This window comes from Labrus bergylta, chromosome 13, assembly GCF_963930695.1.
Source record: "Labrus bergylta chromosome 13, fLabBer1.1, whole genome shotgun sequence".
NCBI lineage: Eukaryota > Metazoa > Chordata > Actinopteri > Labriformes > Labridae > Labrus > Labrus bergylta.
In genome coordinates this window covers 3,249,245-3,274,300 of record NC_089207.1, presented here as the reverse complement: position 1 = coordinate 3,274,300, position 25,056 = coordinate 3,249,245, and the positions used below count along the sequence as shown (strand labels likewise).

The following is a 25,056-nucleotide window of genomic DNA, read 5'->3' as shown; positions in this document are numbered from 1 at the left end:
GTCACAGATTTTAACAAGACAAATGGTCTCCCAGGCATGACTGTTTGTCTCCATTCCCTGTGAATAAAACCGTAGTTTTCCTGCCTTTTATGGGTCTCAGTTTTCTTAGCTTCTCTTTGTTCCTGTGAGTTTGTCCGTTCTCTCCTCCTCGTCCTTCATCTCTATCATCACCTCCCTCCTCTGCCACCCGGCTTCACTTCCTAATTCATGTCCAACAACTGAGCTAACTTTCTATTGGCTCCAAATGTCCTTGTGTAATCATCAGGCACCGAGCCTAATCCGTCTCTCTGACACTGAGGGGTAGACCATGGTACAGTATCTCAGCTGAGCACCTACTCTGCACACAAAGACCTAGCCATGGACTTTGTGTGTGGGTGGTGCATGCTGATGTTTGACCTGAGATGGCATTGAAGGTGATGACAGGAAAAGAGTTCAAATTTGAACACATCATGGAGCAAACATGACACTAAAGCAGTGACATATTGTATTGAAAGTATTTTTTGATATGTTAAAAAAAGGCTCAGTACTTGGGGGACAGTAAACCTCCTTTGGTCTTCAGGGAGATTACTTTCAGCAAGATTTTTAAATTCGACTCCTCCTCCCTCAACAGAGAAACATGACCATAAATTCATAAACAGACAGAGAACTGCTCATTAAATAGTAATCATGGACCATCGGCTCCCCCACGCTCTCCTTCAGTGTGTGTGTGTGGGGTTCAGATTACATGGCAGAAAATTGGTACTTAAGGCCATGAAGGGAAACGGAGAGAGCAGTGAAACCCAATACGTCTTAGCAGGAGAGTGTAAACCTTGGACCAAAGTTCAGGAACTCAGGAACATCAACACACCTTAAAACACGCCAAAACAAATCAGTCATTAACTGACTCATTGAAAAAATAGAAATGTGGCCAACAATCTTTCTACATGCAAAAAATAGAACCATTTAAAGCATGTTGGGCACAAAGGTTGAAAACATTTCATGCATTTGTTTTTTTCTGTAATGTCTTTTTCCCCCAGTAATTTAAAGGCTTTATATGTTATTTTTCACACTTAAATATAATATAAATCAAGTATATCCTCTGAAAATAACTCTGTGAGTCATGACTGTCTACAATGAGTGTAACACCCGAGTCCCACTGTCTGTCATGTTTTCAGAGTTTTCAGAGTCCTATCTTCACTTTGTTTACATCGCCCGGACGGCCAGCTGACTCCTCCCCTCGTGTATAAAAGTTGTTTAATTGAGGGACTAGAGAAAAGAAGAATAACATACTGTACTCACTGCTTAACTGTGTTTCTAGATCACGCTCATTTCAGGTAAATTTACATGCAGTGTGAAGATACCAGCATAATAAAGATCGCTAGCATTAGCATGCTAACACAACAATGCAGCGCGAGTTGTTTTGATTTCATGCTGGTGCTCAAGGGCGACATCTGCTGGATCAAAAAAATCACATATAAAGCCTTTAAAAGTTCTCTTACAGTGTATTTTATTCAACAAACCTGAACTTTTTTGTAAGGTAAACACTTGTCTTAAATCAGGTTTATCCAGAAAAAATAACATTTAAAAAAACAGAATTGTGAATTGCACAGATTCCAACATTAGCCCCTCACACAGCTTGTTTAGTATCAGTCTATGGCCAATGAAATGATCTGAGCATGTCCATATTTATGCCATGCATCATCTAATAAAGCACAGAAGTTGTGAAATAAAAGCCTGCAGCTCACACAAGATTAGTTTCTGTGTCTCATGTTAAGTCTTCAGCTGCTGTTTGAGTTTGTTCCATCGTGTTGTTTTCAGCTGAGGCTTCACAAGCCCTTCATGCTCTAATTGATTTAATTAAGTGGACGTTTTCCCCTTTGGCTGTGCAGATGCACAAACCGTCACTGTGTAGACAAACATTGAATGATCTCATCCAGAGCGCAAAGGCTTATCTGCATTTCACAGAGCGATCCATGTTCCATGTGTCGCTTACAGCGTCGCAGCCTACGCTACATGCATCCCTCAGAGGTTCATCCTCATGGACAACCTCTCACTGTAACTGTGGACGCTGTGAAAGGCCCTGACGCTCTGGTAAACATTATGACTCACATTTGCTTAGTGATTTCCCTGATGAGTGATAGTTCTCTTCATTTTTACCACAACCTTTTCACTTTAGTTATTGTCACTTCGATGTTAATTTCAGTTGAAGCAGACCATGCGGCCCTGCAAAGTGAGATAAATAATACTGCTCTCTTTGAGCTGAAAAAGACTTTGATCTTAAAGGGATACTTCACTCATTTGCATTAAGCTTTGTATCTTTAGAAACCTGGTAGTATTTTTGAATAGTCGTGCATCCCGCCCTCATTTTCCCCTGAGATGTGAAGTCTTTGTATTTCTGAGTCTGAAAAGGAGCTTCCAGTGAAGCAAAAGATGATTTTTGCGTCACTGGAAGCTGTTGCAGTTAGCGGGGTGAAACTACAACGCTAGTTCCTCATATTTTCGACCACTGAAGCTACAGACCAATCACAGATCAGTAGGTGGGAACTCACTCCCAGAATCGAAACTTAACGTCCGCCATATTGCTTGGAAGCTATGCTAACAGGCTCTATGGAGAAAGCGCATTTCTACTACATATATGACCCAATATCAAAACAGATTCATGTTTCAACGGGTGAAGTATCCCTTTAGGAAATATTCTTCCCTGACCAATTACCAATGCACTGTTGTGACTCTAATGTTAGCCTGGAGGAGGACCCAACACAGACACGATCATCCTCTGTGATACAATATATATTCAACCTGCCAGCTATGAACTTCACCAAGAAGGAATAGCACGTGAGCACTCCACGCCATCTCCACTTTTTCAGCCCAGTGCACAGACGCTTTAGAGATTCACAAGTGCAGCAGCTGTTTCAGTGTCCCTCGCTTAAACAGGGTGAAATCACAAACATTTCTGGCAGTAAGTAAGATCAGCTGTATCTTATTAAAAACATGTAAAGTAACTCTAATACACGCTAACATCAGAATACTGAGGTCATCTAATGTGCGTTAAGGTGATCCATACCTGAGATGTTCCTAGAGATTCCTAAATTATTTTTCAGTCGTACATCGATATTTTGGGAATGCCAACTTACTATTTCTGAATCACTGTCTCTAGTAAAAGGTGAAGATAGCTGTGAAAAAAAAAAAGAAAAAAAAAAAGGTTTGTAATGTATCACACACATGAATAATTAATCAACATTGCAGATCTCATGCTGCTCTATTTTCTGATTGTAGCCACAGTTAGTGAACATTATAATCATTATTCATGATTGAAAAATACTCTCAAAGAATACTTGATAAGTTAATACTGATGGTCACTTTACATAGCAGCCTCTGCCATCAGTGTGTGAATGAGTGTGTCCTGCGGTGTAAAAGCACTTTGAGTAGTGACTAGAAAAGTGCTATACAAGTTCAAGTCCATTTACCATATGAGCATTGTTTGTTTACATTGTTGTGATTATTTTTGTGATTTTATCTATTTTGATAAATTCAGACTTTTCAGATGTGTTAGATAGAAAGAAGCTTTATTGTCATTGTATAAAAACACAACTTTGTTTGCAGCAATCCTGTACAGCAGCGTTTGCTAAATAGGTTCACATATAAAATATATTTGTAGTTATATGCAAATGCTCATGTTTTGCTAACGCTGACATTGGGATTCATTATGTAGCTCTACAGCAATATATTTGTTCTGATATGTACATTTTTTAGCAGTTTTCTAGCATCTCTGGCTTTGAAAAGTGTAACTTGAGTAAATCATTTAAGAGCACCATTGACTTTGGTTTCTTTGGTGTTGAGAAATCTGCAGATTTTCTGATGAACACACCTTCAACAACACATGGGTCAGTGCAAAAAAGCTTGTTTTTGCAATTTGTTGGATTCAAAATAATTCACACTCAGCTCCATTTGCCGCACCATGTGAAATCCTACGGGGGTTTACACGCTCTTTGAGCATGTACTGGATGTCCAGTTGCTTCTCTTACATTAAAAGCATCTTGTTTTATAATCAGTGTGACACTCCCCTGAGAACAAACACACTGATGACTCATGTGTCTTAAGCCTGCAAAGAGAATCAAGAACGTCTTTCAAGTGGACATAATGGAGAAATCGCTGTGATTTAAAAAGAAGTGCCCACACAAACCACAGACAATAAGAAAGTGAGCGCTTCTTTAGGCGTATCAATAGAGCACGTGTTTGCTGGGACATGCATTAAAGGAGGGATGGAATTCAATTCTCGTGGTTACTTGCCACCAACTCGCACGATGTGTCAGAATTACACAATGAACAAGACAAGACACAACAGAGAACAGGCGAGTTAGAGTGGCCACATATCTGAATCTGAGACCGTTTTAACTTGAACGCCTCTTGTTTCATACCAGTAGGTGTAACTCTTTTGGATTGATTTCTAAAACAATAAGCAAGCCCTTGCTTTTTTTTTTTGTTTTAATATTGTGCTGTTTTTGTTAAAAAAAATAAAAAAAAACACTTAAAGAGGAGTTCCATTGTTGTCTCTGATCCGCAGCTGTGGTGCATTCACAAACAAGTCCCCAGATGAGCTGCTATTAAAACTTTGATGAGTCCCTCGCCTGACATGTCCCACATTCAGGAGTTTTTCCACTTGAATCGTTTTTTTATTTTCTCTTTGAGATTTCCAGCTACATAAAATTCATAATTCTGAGTCAATTTGTAAGAATTCTTTTTATCCTATTAGGTGACTTACAACTGTAGGCCAGTAGCTTTATGTAGACTCTTTGTAAATGTCTTTTGCTCATATCACATCATACTGATTATGATGAAAAGAACAAAGTAATTGTGCATGAAGTGATAGTTTAGTGACAAGAAATTATCATGTTTCAGATATTTTATTATTATTATTTTGTTAGTTCTTTGAAGCTGTTTTTTACATTATGTCTTCATTTATTTGTCCTAAAATGGGATGCTGCTGCGTGACGTGGAGTTGATTCAGTTGTTCAATGAAGCAATATGATAGGCCTCCTCTAATCCATTTGTGCACTTTCTCTCTCTATTATTCACTCTCACACACACACACACACACACACACACACACACACTGAGTCACGACCGCAACTGAAGGAAATCCTGCTTTATTTATGAGATGTATAGCTCAGAGAGCCACGGGGTTCTCCTGAGAGTTTGAGACTGCAAACACACGCACACACACACACACACACACACACTGTTTGGCCTGTGGTGTCTGCTCTATTCACTCACACACACACACACACACACACACACACACACACACACACACACACACACAGGCAGGCACAAGCATATTGCCGCAGGGCATCTATTTACCCTCTCTGCTGTTTTGGCTCGGCAGAAACACAGTTGTTTGAGCGTGACCTTGGTCTTCCCCAGCAGGGTTGGAGAACTGCTGGCAGATTGATGCTGAATGTGTTGCTTTAGTGGGTTTTTTGGGTTGTTTTTTTTTACGTGGCAGCGGTTCATTGAAAGGATGTTATCATCTGCATGTCAGAGAGGAAGAAATACCATCCGGTCACACTCATCACAGTGGTGGCATTTATGTGAATCGTAAAATGTCAAGTTATGAAATCTCACAGAGCTGAACACCGGAGAGCTCAGGAAGTGAAAGGAGGTATTCAAACTGTTTAAATTATCAGGGCAACAAAAAAAAGATCAGTTAACTTGACGGCGTGGTAATAACATTAAGTGTTATCTGTTTTGGCCTTTAGCTAAATGCCAGAAACATTCACGTGCTGGACATACCGTGGGAATTTTGACTTCAAACACTGAAGGCTGGAACAATGTAAAATATTCAGCAACAAGGTTGATTCTATTGGTTACATAGAACATAAAATGTGTTTTAAAAGTATTTTAAGTTGGACAGTAACATAAATTTTTAGCATAACAATGTGACTCCTCGGATATATTGACCTTTGAGTATTTTTGATACAATGCATCTGACGGTGCCTAAAGTGTTGTATCCTCCTGGTATATATTCACTTCAATACACCGTGAGGTACCATAGCCAGTTTGATTTAAAATATCCACTGATTTCAGGTAAATTATAATTTGACATTAACAAACAACAACAGTTTTCTACAGGGTGCTAAATTCATCAAAACTGATTTTTTTTTATCTTAGTGGAAAAACACAGAATTGTGACATGTTTTAACTGCATGAGTTTTGGAGGAGTCAAGTTTGTATTAAAATACCTACTGTCCGTTACTAGCTGAGTATTGGAGCAGCTGACAAATAAAGCAACCTTGTGCTTAACAAAGTGGAGCATTTAGAGGCTAAAGAGCCTGATATGACCCCCAGTAGTGTTAAAGATCAGAAAACAGAGATAAAAGAGAGAGAGAGCAGGAAGGGATTAGATTTTTCCGACACAGTCATAAGAGACCAGCTTGTCTTCCTGTGTGAATCTAACATCCTACTCATGTGCAGCCACGTCAAACAAAATCTAATGGAAGAAAATCAACGCTAAGTGAAGCTCCGCTAAAGCTGCGTTGAGTCAACAGTAAACAAACGTTTGCAGGAGAGAAACAAAACTTCAAACCACACAGACTCAGTTAGAAACTAAATCATTCTGAGAAGTGAACACAAAGTGACTTTTATAAAAACATCTTTCTGAATGAAAATGCCACTTTCTGGCAGAAACCTTCATGATCGCGATAACTCCTTATATAAGCTCATACTCCTTTTAACAATAAAGTGCTTATCTTCCCTCTCAGCTAAATAAGCCTTTGAGAATGTAACATAAATGAGTTAGTAGTAGATTTTTTTAAGCTTCCAGTCACAGTGGAAGGTAGGCAAAAAAATCTACATTCCCTTCTAATCACTCAGCTTGATTTGGTTGGCGGAATCAAAGGTCTGAATTTATGCAAGTCTGCATGCTGAAGCCAAGCCGATCAGCTGCAGGCCATAAGCTTTGTATTTGTATAGTCGAACAAAAGCAAAAAAGAATGCTTACAAAAAATATGTAAAATTCTTCCTGTGTACATTTGCTGTTCATTTTCTTACTGAAGAATGATTAGAAAAGAGACTCAACTCTTAAAGCAGACACTGGCAGCTGAAATGATCAGTTGTTGGGCATCATATTTATTTTTTCATCCTCTTAAAAATCAAACATTAGTTCAAAACATGTTTTTTGTGAAGACATCGACTGAGGGCCGAATAGAAAGTAAAGAATATCAATCTCATAACTTTTTTAAACTGGCAGAATGCCGTTACAAAGGTCAGTGCTTTCTCCAGAGGTTTAGCAAAGCCAATTATAATGTTGTAACAGTTTAGAGCAAACAGCAGTTTTATGCACTTATGTGTATGTGCTGTGGGTATACATGTTGCTTTTGCATGCTATTTCCATTTTAAACATACTTTTCCGGCCCTGAAATCAAGACACTCTTATGTAACATGAACAAACAAACATGCGTAGAAAAGACAGGCAGGATACAAGAAGCGACCGCTCATGCGCCTAAGAAAGAAAGAGTTCCCATGCCTTTTGGAAAACCCAGATAAATTTAGATCATGTTTTCAGTCCGTCATGGAAAATAACAGTCACTCGTGGAAAATAAATAACACGGGAAAAAATTCCCAGAAATGATTCCTGTTCCAAGAAAATATTATTTGACAAACTCTCACCTACTTTGTTTGCTAAAAAACAACACTGGCTTAACCTCTGGCAACAGTTTAGCTCATTGAGTTTAGTTTTTTTGTTTTTGCCTGGATTGGCTCACAGCTTTATGTTTGGAACCCACCAAAAAATGAATAAGAAGATCAAACACCTTTAGCACGTCTTTCAAAACATCCTTTAAAACCAAAACTATTGGATTTTAATTTTCCACATGTTATATGTTGCAGAGCAGCTTTAAACTCAAGCTCGTCAGTGGTATTACAAAGTATGAATTTGCTTCCTTAGAGTTGGAAAAAAAGACATGTGGTTGTGGTGGCACATCTGGATTGTTACCACTTTCAGTAGGAAACGATTTACACAACTTATTTTTCTAATTTTTGCTTCAAACAGATATCATCTCTGACTTTTAACTCTTCACGTGTGCTCTGTGCTCAACTGTTGACTTATGTAAGCAAATTCCCAGATTGAACTATTTTTATCTGTGACTGGGTGATGGCAGTTAAAGGTGCACAACAGGTCTTAATTGCTTTGCACCAGTCTTTCTGCATTGCTCTCTTTACATCGGGCTACTCTCTCGCTCTCTCTCTCTCTCTCTCTCTCTCTTTCTCTCTCTCTCTCTCTGTTTCCTCTTTCCCTCTCTCTGTCTCTTTCTCTCTCTCTCTTTCTCTATCTCTATTTCCTCTCTCTCTTTTTCTCTCTCTCTCTTTCCTCTATCTCTTATATTTCATCTCTCTCTTTCTCTCTGTTTACTCTCTCTCTATTTCCTCTCTCTCTTTCTCTCTCTCTTTCCTTTACCTCTCTATTTCATCTCTCTCTTTCTCTCTCTTTCTCTCTCTCTATTTCCCTCTCTCTATTTCCTCTCTCTCTGTTTCCTCTCTCTTTTCTCTCTCTCTTTCCTTTATCTCTCTATTTCATCTCTCTCTCTTTCTCTCTCTCTCTGTTTCCTCTCTCTCTTTCTCTCTCTCTGTTTCCTCTCTCTCTTTCTCTCTCTCTGTTTCCTCTCTCTCTTTCTCTCTCTCTGTTTCCTCTCTCTTTTTCTCTCTCTCTCTTTCTCTCTCTCTTTTTCTCTCTCTCTCTATTTCCTCTCTCTCTCTTTTTTCTCTCTCTCTCTTTCCTTTATCTCTCTTTCTCTCCCTCTCTCTCTTTTTCTCTCTCTCTCTGTTTCCTCTCTCTCTCTCTCTTTCTCTCTCTCTGTTTCCTCTCTCTTTCTCTCTCTCTCTGTTTCTTCTCTCTCTCTCTCTCTCTCTTTCTCTCTCTCTTCCTCTCCCTTTCTCTCTCTCTTCCTCTCTCTCTCTTGGGAGCCCTGAAGGTAGCGCCTGATCAAAGAGAAATATTCAGAGCCATAGCTGAGGGGAGAAGTGAGAAGACGACTGATAGAGCAGAAGGTACAAAGAGAAGGTGAAGCCCAAGCTGGGATTAAGTCAACAGTGGTTTGTGTTACACAGCGATGAAGAAACGCTGTACAGAACTATTCACTTTACTTTGTTTCCGCACATGCTAACCTCATTACACCACACATACTCTTGTTCAACTTATCCTCAGAGATGCTAGTTTTTAAAGTGAAGATGGCAGCTATGGGTGGTTGCAAGTTTCTAAGGTCGTTTACGGTGGCAGAGCCTGCACACTCATCAAAAGTACATATTGAATCAACTCAAAAAATGCAAAGTGTGCACACAACACAATTGTACACAGTAGACCGGGCTTGTCTACTTTCTCTCCCATGTTGCCTCATTAGGAGAAAAAATATCTTCCTCTGTTATTGCTTGGAGGGGTTCTTTGCAACGGAATGGTAATGTATATGATTAACTGCATTAGAGGGGAGAGTGAGATGTCTGATAGTTAGGCCTCTCTTTCCTCGAGGAAAGATTTTGTTTTCCACACTAATTCTTAGTTTTTTTTGTATATCAGTTCTCCCTCTAAACCATAATTATGATTCTTTTCCCAAAATAGGATCCACGCTGAGGTCGGTTGATTATCTAAAGTAACTGGGGCATCTTTTCTTGAGAGAGATGTTGCTGTTGAGTTTTTCAAAAAAAGAATTCATGCGTGATTAGACACTGCAAAATTAAATCCAGAAATCTGTATATTTACATTCATGAGTAACTTTTTTTTACTAGTTTATTCCCTGTTTTTGTTTTTTTTTTCTTTTCCCTCAAATGCAGCCTCTGTCAGTTTTGAAAATAGCCGTCAGAGCTGTGAGCATGTAGAGAGAGTGTGTAATGTAAGGCTCTTAGGAGTACAACACAGTTTAAAAGTAAATACACTCCCACACCGCTGCCTCCGCATCCCTAGATGGGAGCTGCATGAGCGCAGAATTCGATGATCAGATGTAAAACAGCATTTACAGGCTCACAGATGTACCCTTGTGTTTTCACGGCTAGAACAGTACATGTGTCCTAGATTTTGTTCAATAGAGTCAGATGAAATAAAGGGAGAGTTTCTCTCTTTGTTCTGCATCTTTAGTTCAATCTATAGTGTAAATGGACTTGAGCTTGTGTAGCGCTTTTCTAGTCTTCTGACTACTCAAAGCGCCGTTACACCGCATGTCACACCTTTCCATTCACACACTGATGGCTGCATGAGCTGGGGATCGAACCCCCAACCTTCCCCGACTCTACCAACTGAGCCACAGCCGCCTATAGTGTGATTACTTTGCTTTCTTACAGTGGACTGGAGACACAATGTTTGCTTTGTAATTGTCTTAATAGCTGGCTTTCTTATACTAACATAAAGCCCTTGACACTCTTTAAAGGCTTTATATGTGATTTTTTGATCCAGCAGATGTCGCCCTTGAGCACCAGCATGAAACCAAAACAACTCACGCTGCATTGTTGTGTTAGCATGCTAATGCTAGCGATCTTTATTATGCTGGTATCTTCACACTGCATGTAAATTTACCTGAAATGAGCGTGATCTAGAAACACAGTTAAGCAGTGAGTACAGTATGTTATTCTTCTTTTCTCTAGTCCCTCAATTAAACAACTTTTATACACGAGGGGAGGAGTCAGTCGGCCGTCCTGGCGATGTAAACAAACTGAAGATAGGACTCTGAAAACATCACAGACAGTGGGACTCATTGTGACTCACAGAGTTATTTTCAGAGTACATACTTGATTTCTATTATATTTAAGTGTGAAAAATCACATATAAAGCCTTTAAATGTGCAGTACTGATATCATACAGGTATATATTTTTTAAGTTATTTATTATACTGAACGTCAGCTGATTAAATGGTCATATTTGGATAAGGACCAGCTCAAATGTGGCCCAGCCTACTCAGAGTTTGAGTCAGAGTTTCTTTGATGAGGCTGACTCATGGTGAGGTGAAGGTGAACTCATTTGATATAATGATTTCTCTCCCCTCTGCATAATGTGAGAGTCTGTTGCGTACCTAAATGTATCACTGTTATCAAACGGACATTAATCCAATATTGAAATTGGATATCAGCCTGATGATGCTGACATAAAAAGCTGAGTCGAGTCCACTCAGCAAACTACGGTGTTGAAAAATGAATCCAATGCAGAGGTAGTGGCTCTCTCCTAAAACCAATGGATCTCCATTAAAGCCCATTTTTAAAATGCACATGTTTATAGCAGCTGGATACCAAATTAAGGACTAGGTCTCTATAGCTCATTTCTTCATTTGCAAAAACTGTATTGGGGGTTAATCTTATGTAATTTGTGCATTTTGATTAATATGCATATTAGACATGATTAATGGCTTGGCAGTTTTAACACGTCTTAGCTCTTTGTGCGGAGTTAAGGCTTCACTGTAGTTAATCCTGTTACTGACCTTTGCCAGCTTTGTTTGTGTTGTTTCATAGTTTGGAATACACTGGCTATGATGAGTGAGATGGGTGTGTTTTAGCTAGTTGGTATCACCATGTTCAATATGTTCATAACACTTCTTCAGAAATCACTGGGTGATGTCACTGCATCAGTCTAATGTTGGTCATCAATGACAATGAGGCGAGTCATACACCAACATATTTCATACAACTATGTTTATGGGCTTGTAGTATGTCAAACATCAGCTGCCAAATGGGCCATTTACTAATGTGGCCTAATAAACCAGTCCAGTTCAATACAAATCTATGAATTGGCCTCATTCCAACATCATCTCTGTGCTGTACTGTTAGCGTCATTGCAAAGATGCATCATATGCACATTGTTTATTTACAAGTACAACTGATTAATTTCTCCTAATTGCATGTGGACACTTCATATTACAGTCTCTTTTGAGAAAACAAACAAGCTAAATGAAGAGGAAATCATGTTGACATTCATCCCCATATTTATGAGCATAAACTTCCTAATCACTGCAGCTTGAGTGCGACTCATCAGGAAGCTGATTGGACAGCTGCAGAGGGTCACCTTGTCAATGAATTCGTCTTTTTTTAAAATTCTATCCAATCTTCCGACAAACAACACTTGAAAAGGACACTTGACTAAATAATGAAAGTATTTTCCCTTCCAAGCGCTGCTTGCAGATGTAAAAAAAATCTGGCTGTGTAACTCCTCACCAGAGCCTGGTCATCCATTCATGAAGAGCAAACAGCATCATACGATATCTGATCACTGCTCACATTATATTACAAGGGTGTCTTCTTACAGCTGAGTGCTCCTGATAGATTGTCTCTGTTGCTAATTGACTGAATTGGCTATATGTGGTGTTGGAACAGCTGAACTGCAGCGTGTGTTTTTTGCTGAGGGCATTTGTCCGTTTGATTCCACAAGCTGCTCATTTTCTACAAAGTAAAGTTTGAAATCCAATAAGACATTGCAGCGTGGAAATGTTTTTGCCTCCAGCCTCAAAATGCTCAATATGTCATAGAGCATATCGCTTGTTCTCCGCAGGTCCTGCAGCACTTGTTATTATAATTGTTTGCCTTTTTTTTTTGGGATAGTCCTTTTTTAAATCCAGCACTGCTGCCGCTGGGAGTGTCGATGAAAACTTGTTGTTTTTCTCCCCATATTTTGACAGGACGGAGATTTGCAAAGCTTGTCGAGAGAGAGAAAAACCTGCGGCGGAATGATTTTCAATATGCAGTTTATACATAATTAATTTTGAGGCTGTTTACATGAAATGGGAGTGATGCATCACAGCCCTCGCATTTTAAGGATCGGTCCTGTGAAACATTGGTTCTGTCTAGTCTGCGCCTCAAGGTTGTTAGTATCATTTGAAAAAATAGCATGTATAGTAAAGCTGAGGGGTTCTTGCCTGGGAATTCTGATAGAGAAAAACACAATTTCCTAAATTCTGGTGATGATAGATAGATAGATAGATAGATAGATAGATACTTTATTGATCCCGAGGGAAATTCAAAGCATCCAGTAGCAGGTTACAAAGACGTACATGACATGAAACATTTGTTACAAATGAAACCACAAAACCGACGCCCCCCCTCCCATACATGCATATTAACCTGAAAAAAAGATTTAAAGAATCCCCCTAGATGACTCAAACTTAAACTGTGCAATTAAAAATAGACTTATACAAGAAATGTGAAATTTAAACAAGAAACTATGAACAGTTGAGGAAAAAAATCTGTAATTAGACCTGAATATAAAAAATAAAAATGATATAAAAGGGATTTTTATTACCAAGCTGTGCCTTTTTATCACTTCTTTTTGAGGAAACGCCTCAAACATGAAATCATACTCAGAGGTAGACAATGTCATTTGGACATTTTACTGATGTGCCCAGTATTTCCTGAACTGCTGTGTTAACATGTTGATCAATTCACTTTAGTATTAAACACTCTTCTGACAAAATCAGCAATAAAAACAATCTGAAGAAAAAAAATCTTTACACAACCAAAACCATCTGAATGACTTCATCCACTGAGCAAGACCACAAGATGTGCTTGAAAGTGTGTCGACAACTTCTTCCAAGGTTTCTATCCAAGAATGAACCCGTACCCTCGACATAAATACGGCGTAATGACATCGCCTGAATCGAGAGATTAGCTGTAATGACATTGAAATATAGTCAGGGAGAGTATGATAAGGACAAATTCTTGTCCTTTTCTTTACTTTCTGCTTCCGAGCAAACGTTTTTTTATAATCCTCTTTTCCCTCATGTATGTGTGGATTGCATTTAAAGAGATTTTGTGGCATCACAGTCTGACAATGCTAAGGGAAAGGACCGAGATGACTAGAGAATAATTTCCATTTCTTATTATCAGTAGTGATTTTTTTTTTTTTTTTTATAGATTCCTTCTTTTGACCCTCTAAAAAGAGGGAAAAGAGGTCAAATGTTTGGTTAACACTGATCAATCTTTCACACTTCTGACGCTAGCCAAGGGTGCTATAGCTAGTCAATAAATGGATGGCATAGAACTGATGCATGACCTGGCAGATGGCTATTTACATCCTTGCAGATGTATAGCCTATGTTTGCACTCACAAACAATACTTGTATTTAGGAATACCATAAGATAACTTAAACCTTCAAAATACTGAAGGTGGTGCCAGATTGCTCCAACTTTGCGGTGCAAAATAAGAGTAAGACAAAAGAGCATCAGATAAAAGTGAGGAAAAAACATGAAGTGTGTGATAAAGTATTCAGTGGGTGAAGTTTGACTGTAAAGAAATGGTGCCTTAATGGAAGAATCAAAAGTTAATTCTTGTAAAGAGGTACCCAGTAAACAACATTTTGGATCTGGCATTAATGTGGGAGCATTCTTTGTCCTTATATTGACTTGTTTTACAATGAGGGTTATGGAGATAAATTATAAATGTACAAAGTATAGTATTGTTTATTTTAAAACCATTCTGTAGTAGATCATAGTGATTGACTCATCTTTGTTGTTTGACTTGGAAGTGACCTGCTTCTCACCTTATTATTTACCCCCCCCCCCCACTCCTCTCTCTTAGTCAGACACAAACTCAACACCACCTCTGGTTTCTCTGTCTTCTTCAGTCAAAGAAAAACTAGCAGCGTTGTACATCAAAGCTGTGTTCACTACATTCCCCTTGCTGTGCTTTACAGTGCTCACCTTTACTTGTTGTGCCAGGGGACACGGATACCTGGCTGTCAAATACAGAGTTAAAAATAGAGGCAATCTTTTCCCTTTTTTTACTTAAATCTACAATAAAAGTAGGACTGTGCTTTACAAAGAACCAGCTGCTCACAAAGACGCCTCATCGTGTTTTTGGAAAGCAACGGAGGTGTGCAGAACTTCACTGTTATACAAAGAGCCCAAGATGGCATAAAGGAGTAAACAAGCTGAGTTAGAAGTTGTCTATTTATGGCTGGAAAAAAAGCAATGTAGTGAGAACTGAATGCAGCAGGGAGTCTGTTGTTTATCATCTTTCAGTGAAGTCATTATGATGGAATAATCATATCATAATCAACATGACTTGTGGCCTTAAATTAGCTGATTCTAATTAAAAAACAGATATCTGCATAATGTGAGCTCTCTTTAATCATGGCCTAGATGTTAAAAAATCAGCTTGAATTTAATACCTACCATCTGTCATGACAGGTAATGTGTAATGTAGGGATTAAATAATCGTGTTGATGCACAGTCTCACATAGTGCCATCAATCTGCTGTCACATTGAGATGTTAAAATCATATTCCTTGGTACATTCAACATGCTTGTAACCCCTTTTTAATAATGAAACAACTCCAAGGACTTCTCTAAATGTAGTACTCGCTAATGTAGTTCAACTATTATGTTACGTAACCCTCTCCTTTAGTTTTGGTTGGAAAAAAGAAATCGTCCAGGATCACCCAGTTTTCATCCTTTTGTAACGAAATAATGAAAATCAAAGAGTCAGTGGAGTCTTTGGGGAACACCCCTGTCAGGGAAAATGGGACCACCCAGCGATGGTTGTCATGGAGACTAACTCAACAATGTCGGCTTCACTCCGGAGGAGAGGTGATGCAATGACAGAAAATGAAAGTGACATGTGAAAAAAGATGGATGGGGGGGAAGGAAGATCCACTTAAAGATAAGACGGGAATTCCACATTTCTGTCATCGCCCATTTAGGGAAGTTAAGATTTATTGCAGTTGTTACTACAGGTTTGATTAAGTGCTGCTTCAGTGGGCAATGACTCATCAACTACGCTGCCACATACTGCTGTTTTCTATGAGCTTGGTTAAATGCCCAGTATGCAAAATTAGCATGGAGTGTCCAGACTTTTTTTCAGTTAAGAAAATAGCAATCAAGCAATAAATTAAAAGCCAAAGGTAATTTGTTGCCTGTGATAATTGAGTAATACAAGTTGTAGCTTGAGAAGTCAATAGTTCCATTTGTGATTATTCTTGTTTTTTCAAGGAACACACAACTTTGGTTTGGCTGCAGAGTTAAATATTTTCTATTCTTGTGCCACTAGAAAACCTTAAAGATGTGGCAACAGAACCATTTCTGTTTTCCAACAATTTGCTTTGTCAATTTAAGAAAACTTTATTGTACACTTTTTGGATGCGAAAGGCTGAAATGTGATTTTTTTTTTTTTTTTTTTTTTTTAACTCCAATTTGATACCTTACATCAAATCACATCACAGAATAAGTCAACATGATTTTGCATCAAAGTAGCCATTTAATACAAGCTTCAACTTCTTGCAGTCGATATTGCTGTGTACAATTTCATCCTAAAGGACTTTTAAAGTGTTGTTTGAAATATAGATCAATCAGTTGTGGTGTAATTCCCTGCTTTTTTATAAATGTCCCTCTAAAAGCTGTAAGTCGCTGCTTGTTTTCAGTATTCAGTCAAATCATTAACCAGGGTGAAGTAGTCGATACAAAACCTGATTTCCACTTGAAGAACTTTGAATGAGGAAACATGCCAGATACAATTTGATGCTTTGAAGAAGTTTTGTCCTCTGTGAAGTCAAGGCCATCTGTGTTGTGATTTCACGAGATTCATCCTCCTCAGCCATGTGACTCACATTCGGAGGTTCAGCAGCAAAGTATTGATATAACTGAGGCTGAAATGAAACTTTAAACTGATTTCTCTCTCTCTTTTAAAAAACCTGTTTGTGATTTATAATCCCAAGCAGCATGTTATCTTTAGGTCATTTTTCCCCCCTGGAGTTAGATTTTGTTTCTTCTATAACCACAGTTTGAATATTTGAGAGTGATACGGAACCCTCTTTTCTTGTCAGATGAGCAGTCATATGTTGTGGAGAGAGCATCCCCAGCTCTATTTGTGTGGTCTGAGTGCCTTCTTCTCGGTCCTATTTTGAGCTGAGCAAGAAAACCTCCTGGTGTTGAGATGCCCTTGTGGTTAGAATTTTTGGCTTCTTTTTTTCTATCTTTTTTTTTTTGGATGGATTTTATCCATGTGTATGGCATTGATTTCCCCCTCTAAAACTAAAGAAGTACAACCACTAACATCATCACAAAGAGGCAGACGAGCTTATGTCACAAACCACAGCTTCAGTTAAGTGCCTGTGAGCGTATGACAGATGGAACAAAGTGCTGTTTGTGTTTTTGGGCTGTGCCATGTTGCCTTTTTCACAATACAGCTGTCACCATGTTTTTTTTGGCTTCGTTGGCAACAGCAGTGGTAAATGTGGGAAAAAAAATCATTAGCATTGACTGCATGCTTAAGGCCTCTAATTCCACTCTGTCTGTTTTAGTTGACAAATTATTCCGTGATGAAGAACATAAAACCTCTTGAATTCACAGATCGTTGACCGCTGTCCGTCTATCTTCCTCTTGTTTCAGTCTGTTCTTGACACACTGAAAATGGGTAAAAGAAAAAGTAAAGCAGGCCTCCCTCCTGTTTAAAAAGCAACCACAGCAAATACTAGTGTGGAAGAGAGCGGGGGTGGAGGAGGAAATGCCTCCCATTGGCTGAATTCTGTCTGTCATTGACCTGAATGCCAAACACAGAAAGCTCTGCCAAACATTTTTTTTTTCTTTTAACATCCCCTCTTTTTTATAATCCTCTTTTACTTTCTCTTTCTCTTTATGTGGTGTTGAAAGAGGCGGTGAGTGTCCTCCCCCCTCCCCCCCTCCCCCCCTTCACTGAAGAGGAGTTGTGAAGTGCGGGTGAAGCCCAGCTCAGCAGTCTGTCGCTTTTCCTTTTTTTCCCCCACTCTTACTTTCTCAGCACAGGAATGGAGGGGTCACCGGGAGCGTTGGCTCTCAGGATTTTCTCTTTTTAATCCCAGGCTCTTCCCAAAAAATCTGTTTGTTTTCTAGTGTGCGTGTTTGCCTGCTCTGAAGCAGGTTTTTTTTTCTTCTGTGCAGCCATCTGTGTGCTTGTTAAGAAAATCAAGGAAATCAAGTTAAAGGCTGTGATTAAATAATGATTGTAAAAAACCTGTTAAGTAAAGTTTGCACCCAGCTGACTGGCACACAAAGGCTTTATACTTTTTAAACATTTGCAACATAAGATTCTCTAATGGACTTAATTCACACGACAAGGTTGAAGCCATTTAGCATACATTTGAAGGAGCAATGGTATAGCTGCCACTCTGACACTTATTATTGCTCATAGAAGAGGATGGACTTGATTTGAAGCAGCGTTCCCATCACTCTGCCTAATGAAGAGCAAGGGTGTCAAGGAGACGGAGAAATCGGTATCATGGATGAGAGGAGGCGAAGTACCCGTGCATAGGGAGGAGAGAATATAGCAGGCTTTTCTACATAGTCAGAAGAGGAAAGAATTAATGACACCAAGCTAGAAGGTTAATGGAATTATTGTGTTCTAATCAGGTGGCCTAAATAGGGTGCAGCTTTCACATCCTGCACAGTCTCAGTTCATATAAACTGATGAGTTTGGTTTGTTCCTGAATGACAAGGAGTTCAACCTTTACAGATTACAGGAACTTTTTTCTTTTATTGTGATAAGGTGAACAAGTACAAAACAAAAAATGTGCACATAGACATGACAATTAAAGCAACGGCAAATAAACAAAAAACAGGCAAAACAGAAATAAACAAAACAAAATCAAAATATGCAAAACATTAGCAAAGGCAAATACAATTAAAGCAGATATAATAAAAGTCAAGTAGTAAGTTGAGGTAGTGTATAAGAAAAGTGTGAATGTGTGTGTGTGGCAGTGTAATGCATTAAAGTGAGTGGCTGATAAATAAACAGAAACAAAACTGAAGATAATTGAGAGGAAAACAGGATATATATATATATATACATATATATATATGTCAACACTAATGGAAAGAAGAAAACTGATTACAGAAACAATGTTGAAACAGATTCTTCCAAAACTAAACTTATGTGTGCGTGTGTGTATGACCAAGATACATACTAAATAAGACAGCGTAAAATAAACTAGTAAATGAAACTGGGATTGCAATGGTGTCCAAATATCTGATATATGAGAACCTACTCAAATCTTCAACAGACGAGAATTTTTCTTTTGCTACAACAGTGAATGTGCTTCAGTTTTTGGTTACTTATCAGATAATGTGTCTGTTACTTGGAGACCCTCCCACAGCATCTGTTTGCATTGCGTTATGTCTGTGCCATCATGGTTCTGCTCAAAATGACGATGCACGGCATTCCTTATGGCAAGCGTTTATGAAGCGTACTGCAGCCAAAGATTCAGAAATTCAAAAGATCACACAAGAATAAAGAGAACAACATTCAAAAAGGTTGAAAATTTCCTTTTCACAGCACCGTATCAATCCAAGAGGCGATAGCCGGCTAAATGAGTATTTACAAAAACACACAGTCACACTATTTTCTATCCTGCTTTCTCATTTGTCAAATTAAGTTAAATTACTGTCAGTGCCTTGGAAAATCCGCCGTCCTGGGTCAGGTGGTCTTCAGTTACCTTTTTCTGGGTTCAGGTCTGCATTATGACAAGGCTCTTTTTCATTCTTTGTCAAGGAGAGCAGAGATTCCCAAACACAAACCTTACAAACGCTTTAACACCATCAAACACTTCTGATCTGCTTCATATTTCAATATCTCAAACGTGGTGACAGTAATTCCCTCCCTGCAGATCTTATCACATTTGTTCATCCATCCATCCGCAGCAGGAGGAGGAACAAATGCAATAAAAAAGAAGGTGAAAGAGGATAGCCTGGACTACCGGTAATCCAGCCTGAGGTGGATAAGAAGCCACAGCACGTTCACATACCTCCTGTCTCCTGGCAGAGCTGACATCACTGTCCCTCATCTTGACATAAATCTGTCAATTCCTCTTTTTTTTTTTTTTCCATGGCTAATTGAGGAATAGCAGGTAGTGGTGCTTTTTCATCCTGTCCCGCTTGTCAAACTGACCTTCCAACAACTTGCTTCTGCTGCAGTAAAAGTTGTCACATCCTGGGAAGTTCAGAAACTTAAAGTGAACTTAACATAAACTCTCCCTGTGCATGTTGCACAACCCCCTCCTCCTCCTCCTCCTCCTCCTCCTCCTCACTTCTCTTCTGTTGTCCCTGTCCTGGCCTGTGAAGAAATCCAGTTTGACAGCTTTAGTGACGGCAAGCAGAGGCACATTCACAAAGTGCAGCACCGTACTGTACAAACTGTTGCACTTGGAATTTTTGCAGTAGAAACAAAGCAGCCATCAGACACTTTTATGCAGCGTCACACACACAACTTTAAATTATGACTGTAACTGTAAGAATGTATTCAGAGATGGCTGCGCTGTCTCTCTGCTTGTGGCCTAATTGGAGTGGATTTAAATATCTTTGGTTGAAAAACCAGCCTCCTGTTTTTAGAGTTCTCCCATTTGCATTTCATAAAAATGTAGCCTCCGCAGAAGATATCAATCTCTCCCCCCAGTAATGGAATCTTTTATTTCTGGTCTAATTTGTGCAGCTCAGCTTCTCAGGAGCCATAACTCTCTTTAGTGGCTGAGCTTCATCTACGCTCTGCCCTCTTATTAAAGAATAAAATGATGTAAATGACAATAATGTTACAGGGAAACACAATTGCAAGGCCTCTTTCACTTGTGCATTTACTTCAGTTTTCTGGTGAGAATCTCAGTATTGTTGTTCACATACGCTAAATATGCATGAATCACCCGTATGTATGCTGTAACACACTTCTATCACAACTTATCTATTTAAAAATTATCAAAAAACCTGTCATAAAAAGGATCTGTTGTATCTAACTGAGTTGTAGTCAAAGGTTTTAAACTGTCAGTTTTGTCCCCTTAAGGGCGCCTCTGACATAAATCACAGCGCAAAAGATGAAATGCACAGAGCTACTGATAGCCCTGCATGAGATTAGATATGAAATAGACACTTTGATTTGATTATTCAGGCTGAACAATTGCAGACACAAAAGCTTCACAACAAAAACAATTCATTCTGTTTCTTTGAATTCACCTTTTTCATCACAGAGCCTCCTCTCCTTTTCATCTCAACTTTTTTTTATTTCATTTATTCAAGTCATCTTGTTTCCCCACCGCAGACTCTAAACTCGACGGTGAGCTAAATATAAACAGGATTGCTCGGATGGTTCTCATACCACAAGACGTGTTTGTAGCGGAACAAAAAAAAAGAGGTTTGCTCAAAATAGAGGTAAAGAAAATTGTGTTAAACTTTCATGATTCTTTCATGCATATTTCCAAAATAGACAACCAGCTTCCCCGCTAGGCTCCTGAGCAGATACATGTAGTCCCCTCAGCAGTGAAGGTGGTCCAGTAAACCCCCGGTCCAATCACCTCACCTATGGCCTAAGGAAGTAGAGCATGTAATCGCTCACTGTCTGTCTCAGAAACTAATAGGCAAGGCTTAACTTGTGCGCTTGTGTGTGTATGTATGTATGTGTGTGTCTTAAAGGGAGAGCATGCAGAATAGGAGCACATAAATGTCTTATGTGTTTTGCTGCTTTCTTAAAAAAAAAGGCATTTTACAGAGGTTCTTTCTCTGGGCTGAATGTTGCATTTTAGAACAACTGTTGTTATGAAATGTGTCAAGATGTACTTCTTCTTGATTTTACGCTGACTGTGACATTTTTACTTCTTCAGGGGTGTGATGTAGAGCATCATCTATTGGTTGGTTGATTCATCAGAGGATCAACAGAAAAGGAATCTCCCACTCTTTGATAGTTGATGAACTTTTTTCAGTCAAAATGTGAATGTCTGTAAACGAAGAGTATTTTAAGTGTTGGTTTGTTTGTTGGACAAAGAGGCAGGGGGCGTGTCCAGACTTTTTTGGACTGGGGTGGCCAGACTGAGGCACCAACTTGTACTGGGGTGGCCTGAAGTTTGTAGGCACACACATGAATGAAGAGCATTTATTTACCGCTTCTGTCTGTAGATATCACATCGACTTTGCAAAAAATGCAAAAATCTGCACACTGAAAACTGAGCTGCCTGTCGCAACACAGCCTGTAGGTGGATTTCAGAACAAGTCAGACCTCTGGCAGGGCGATTAGCTGGTCAGATTTTGGGGTGGCCAATAAGATTTCAAGGGGGGGCCCATGCCACCCCTCTGGACACGCCCCTGCAAAGAGACAACTTGAAGACAATTTTATTGGACTGTTGGGGATTTCTAAATGCAATTCATTTTTCCTTTTAAAGACCAACAATTTATCTGTAAAATAAAAAGGACACATTTGTTAGTTGCAGGTTGGATGTGACTGTTCTGTTTCATAATACACATATTTAGTGGATATTTTGTGGTCAGCATTTTGGGGATTTTGCCACTAATCTTAATCCAAGGAATTATGGGTTTTATAGTCAGTTTAGGCATTATATATAACACCACCAGATTTCATGTCATATTCAGCTGGGTTTTTGTAATTAGCCTCGTAGTGGAGGACTAACAACCTGTCTGCGGTGTTTCCTCGCTAAAGCCCAATGTGAGCTGGGATAAGCAGTTTAAAAACGGTGTGCATGGGTGGATATGGATTATTATGAAATTACTTGTCACAGTGAGAATGACACACACACACACACACACACACACACACACGATAAAATGACCCTGTACATTAGAAATAATGATAAATTCACCAACATTTATTATAAATCATGGGAATCAATTTGTATTATTGCTTGTTTTCTCGTCTTTAAAATGTAAATACACCTATATAACTATTATTATTACTTAAAAATGAATTCATGATTAATTATTGTAAGAACCTATAATCAATATATCTGCTGCTGAGGGATTGTTGGAAAGTGACTATGAAACCAGGATCAGGATTTGTCACTTGTTTGGATCTTCTTGTTTCTTTGATAAAGCCGCTGTTTGTTTCTTTGTGAGTGTATAAGGCATGCTAACTCCTTTGCTAACCTTAGTCCTCTTCTTCTCCACAGGAGGACTCCATGAAAGATGACAGAGGAGGTGATTGTTGTAGCCAAGTGGGACTACACGGCCCAGCAGGACCAGGAACTTGACATCCGCAAAAACGAGCGTCTCTACCTCCTGGACGACTCAAAGACGTGGTGGCGGGTCCGCAACACCGCCAACCAGACGGGATACGTGCCGTCCAACTATGTGGAGCGCAAGAACAGCCTGAAGAAAGGCTCGCTGGTGAAGAACATCAAAGACACGCTGGGTAAGACGGATTCTGTTTACAAGTTAAAGGTCACCTCTGTTTACAAGATTACTTTCAGTGAAAGTGGGAAAAAATCCCCCTGCACTTCCTGTTCAACTCTTTGAGCTCTCTGGTAGAGGAGATAAGTTTAGGCCATAAACAGCTGGCAGTGTGTGTGCATGCTGAGTGTGTTGGCCTCAGTTGTCTCAGAAGTGAAATGATTGGCTCACAGTGTCTTTGTCCGGACTGGGAGCTGTCACTGAGCACTCCAGAGATCCTCTCAGCTGTCAGGAGACTGTCTGTTAGTCCCCAGTCATGACTGGAATACATAAGACTGTGTGTAGACATAAACCTAGGAGAAGGACTGTCTGTGCATAGAGAATGAGGGGATAATAACTCAAGAGTTTTTTTATACACATCTCAATATCCAAATAGTAAGATGCTCAAAAAGCAGACTTTTAAGTTCTTTTTTTTTTTTTTTAAAGGCTTTTTTCCAATATTAACAAACATGAAGCACAACAAAACATACACAAACAAACATAAATATAGTGAGGGGCTCCGTCTCAATATCTATATTGTTTTTTATATGAAGTCTTTTCCGCACAGCAGATATCACCATCTGTCTTTTTATTCTGATAATCAGTCCATTTCTTCCAGCGTTGATCATGGGTCCGTGCTTTAGTCCGCAGGTAATGAGTCAGTTTTTCCATAGAATATAATTCTTCCACTATGGCCAATCACTGTGCTGGACTTGGAGGATCGCTTTTCAACCAGTTCATTGTGACGGCCTTTTTACAGGTAAGAATCAGGATTTTAAAAAGGTAGATATCCTCTTTAGGGATCAAGTCATTAGGGATCAAGCCCAGATACACAATCCGGAGGTCTCTGGGGATCTTGTAACAAAGAATATCTTACTTTAAGTTCTTTTTGGTATAATAAACAGGATATATTTTTTAAACATATAAGATCTAGTCGGATGTGCTCAGATGTTATTTATCTAATAAATAGTAATGCACAAAACAATGTAGAGTGATTTAAACGATTGAGCCATTGAGTCTCAACAATTTAATCCAAACACGTTAGATCCAATAACGATGACTCATAACAGCCTATTACAGCCAATGAGAGCCTTTGTAAAGAGGAGTAGCTGCCCCCTTTTCTGACGTACAATTGCCTATAGACGTTAACCATCCCCGTATAGCTGCAATGGAAGAATCCTTGTGCTCCACTATGAGACTGGCAGTCTACTGAGCGTCATCCCCAGATTGCACTCGAATTTGTTGGCAAAGTATAAAAAAGAATGTCATTTGTGTAGGAAGGCAGCCGTCTGAATACCTTTGCATAGTCATATCTGTGAAATATTGTCATCTAAACCTCAAACTTCTATATTCATTCCGGCTCAAAGATTCACTGTATCAGACAGAATATCAGTATTGATGAATTTGGCCCTTTTAAAATGTATCACATTGGTCTCAAAAAACATTTTTTGTAATTCTAGACTTTCAAATACACCTTGTCTGATTTAAATAAAGGTCCCTGCATTACCTGACTTTGAGACAAAGTTTTATCCCTTATTTAAATTGTCTTGAAATTCAACAAAACACAGAACATTAACATTAAAAAAAATATCACATTATTGCACAACTTATTACATAAATAAAAATGCTAAAGCTGCACAAATTGAGCCTTAGGTTCGTCTGTGGAATATATATTAGTTTCAAAGCTCAATCTAATAGTACAATAACTTTTAACAGGGAGAACCGCGCCTCTCCCATGTCCGCAGAACGCCCCGGTCCCCTGTTCACTGCAATATGTAACTTTGGCAGCGGGGAGAAGTCGTCTCCTGAGAAGTGCTTACGGGTTCACACACCAGCCTTCAGTTAAAGAGAAGCCAAATACGGCCCAAAGAAATACCTGAAAGAGAAAGAAAAGGTAACAACGTGTAAAGTGTAGCGCTGAAAGCAGGCGTGTGGATGACACGAAGAGAGTT

At 39.1% G+C, this 25,056-nt stretch overlaps 1 protein-coding gene across 1 annotated transcript in view; it reads left to right on the top strand.

Annotated features, from left to right (window-relative positions):
• Positions 1-25,056, top strand: part of nck2a (NCK adaptor protein 2a) — a 40,617-nt gene that overhangs the window by 5,724 nt on the left and 9,837 nt on the right. Inside the window, exon 2 of the mRNA XM_065962042.1 lies at positions 22,846-23,087. Within this exon, the coding sequence (XP_065818114.1) occupies positions 22,862-23,087 (226 nt within the window). The 5' untranslated portion in view covers positions 22,846-22,861. The remainder of the gene's footprint in view (positions 1-22,845; positions 23,088-25,056) is intronic.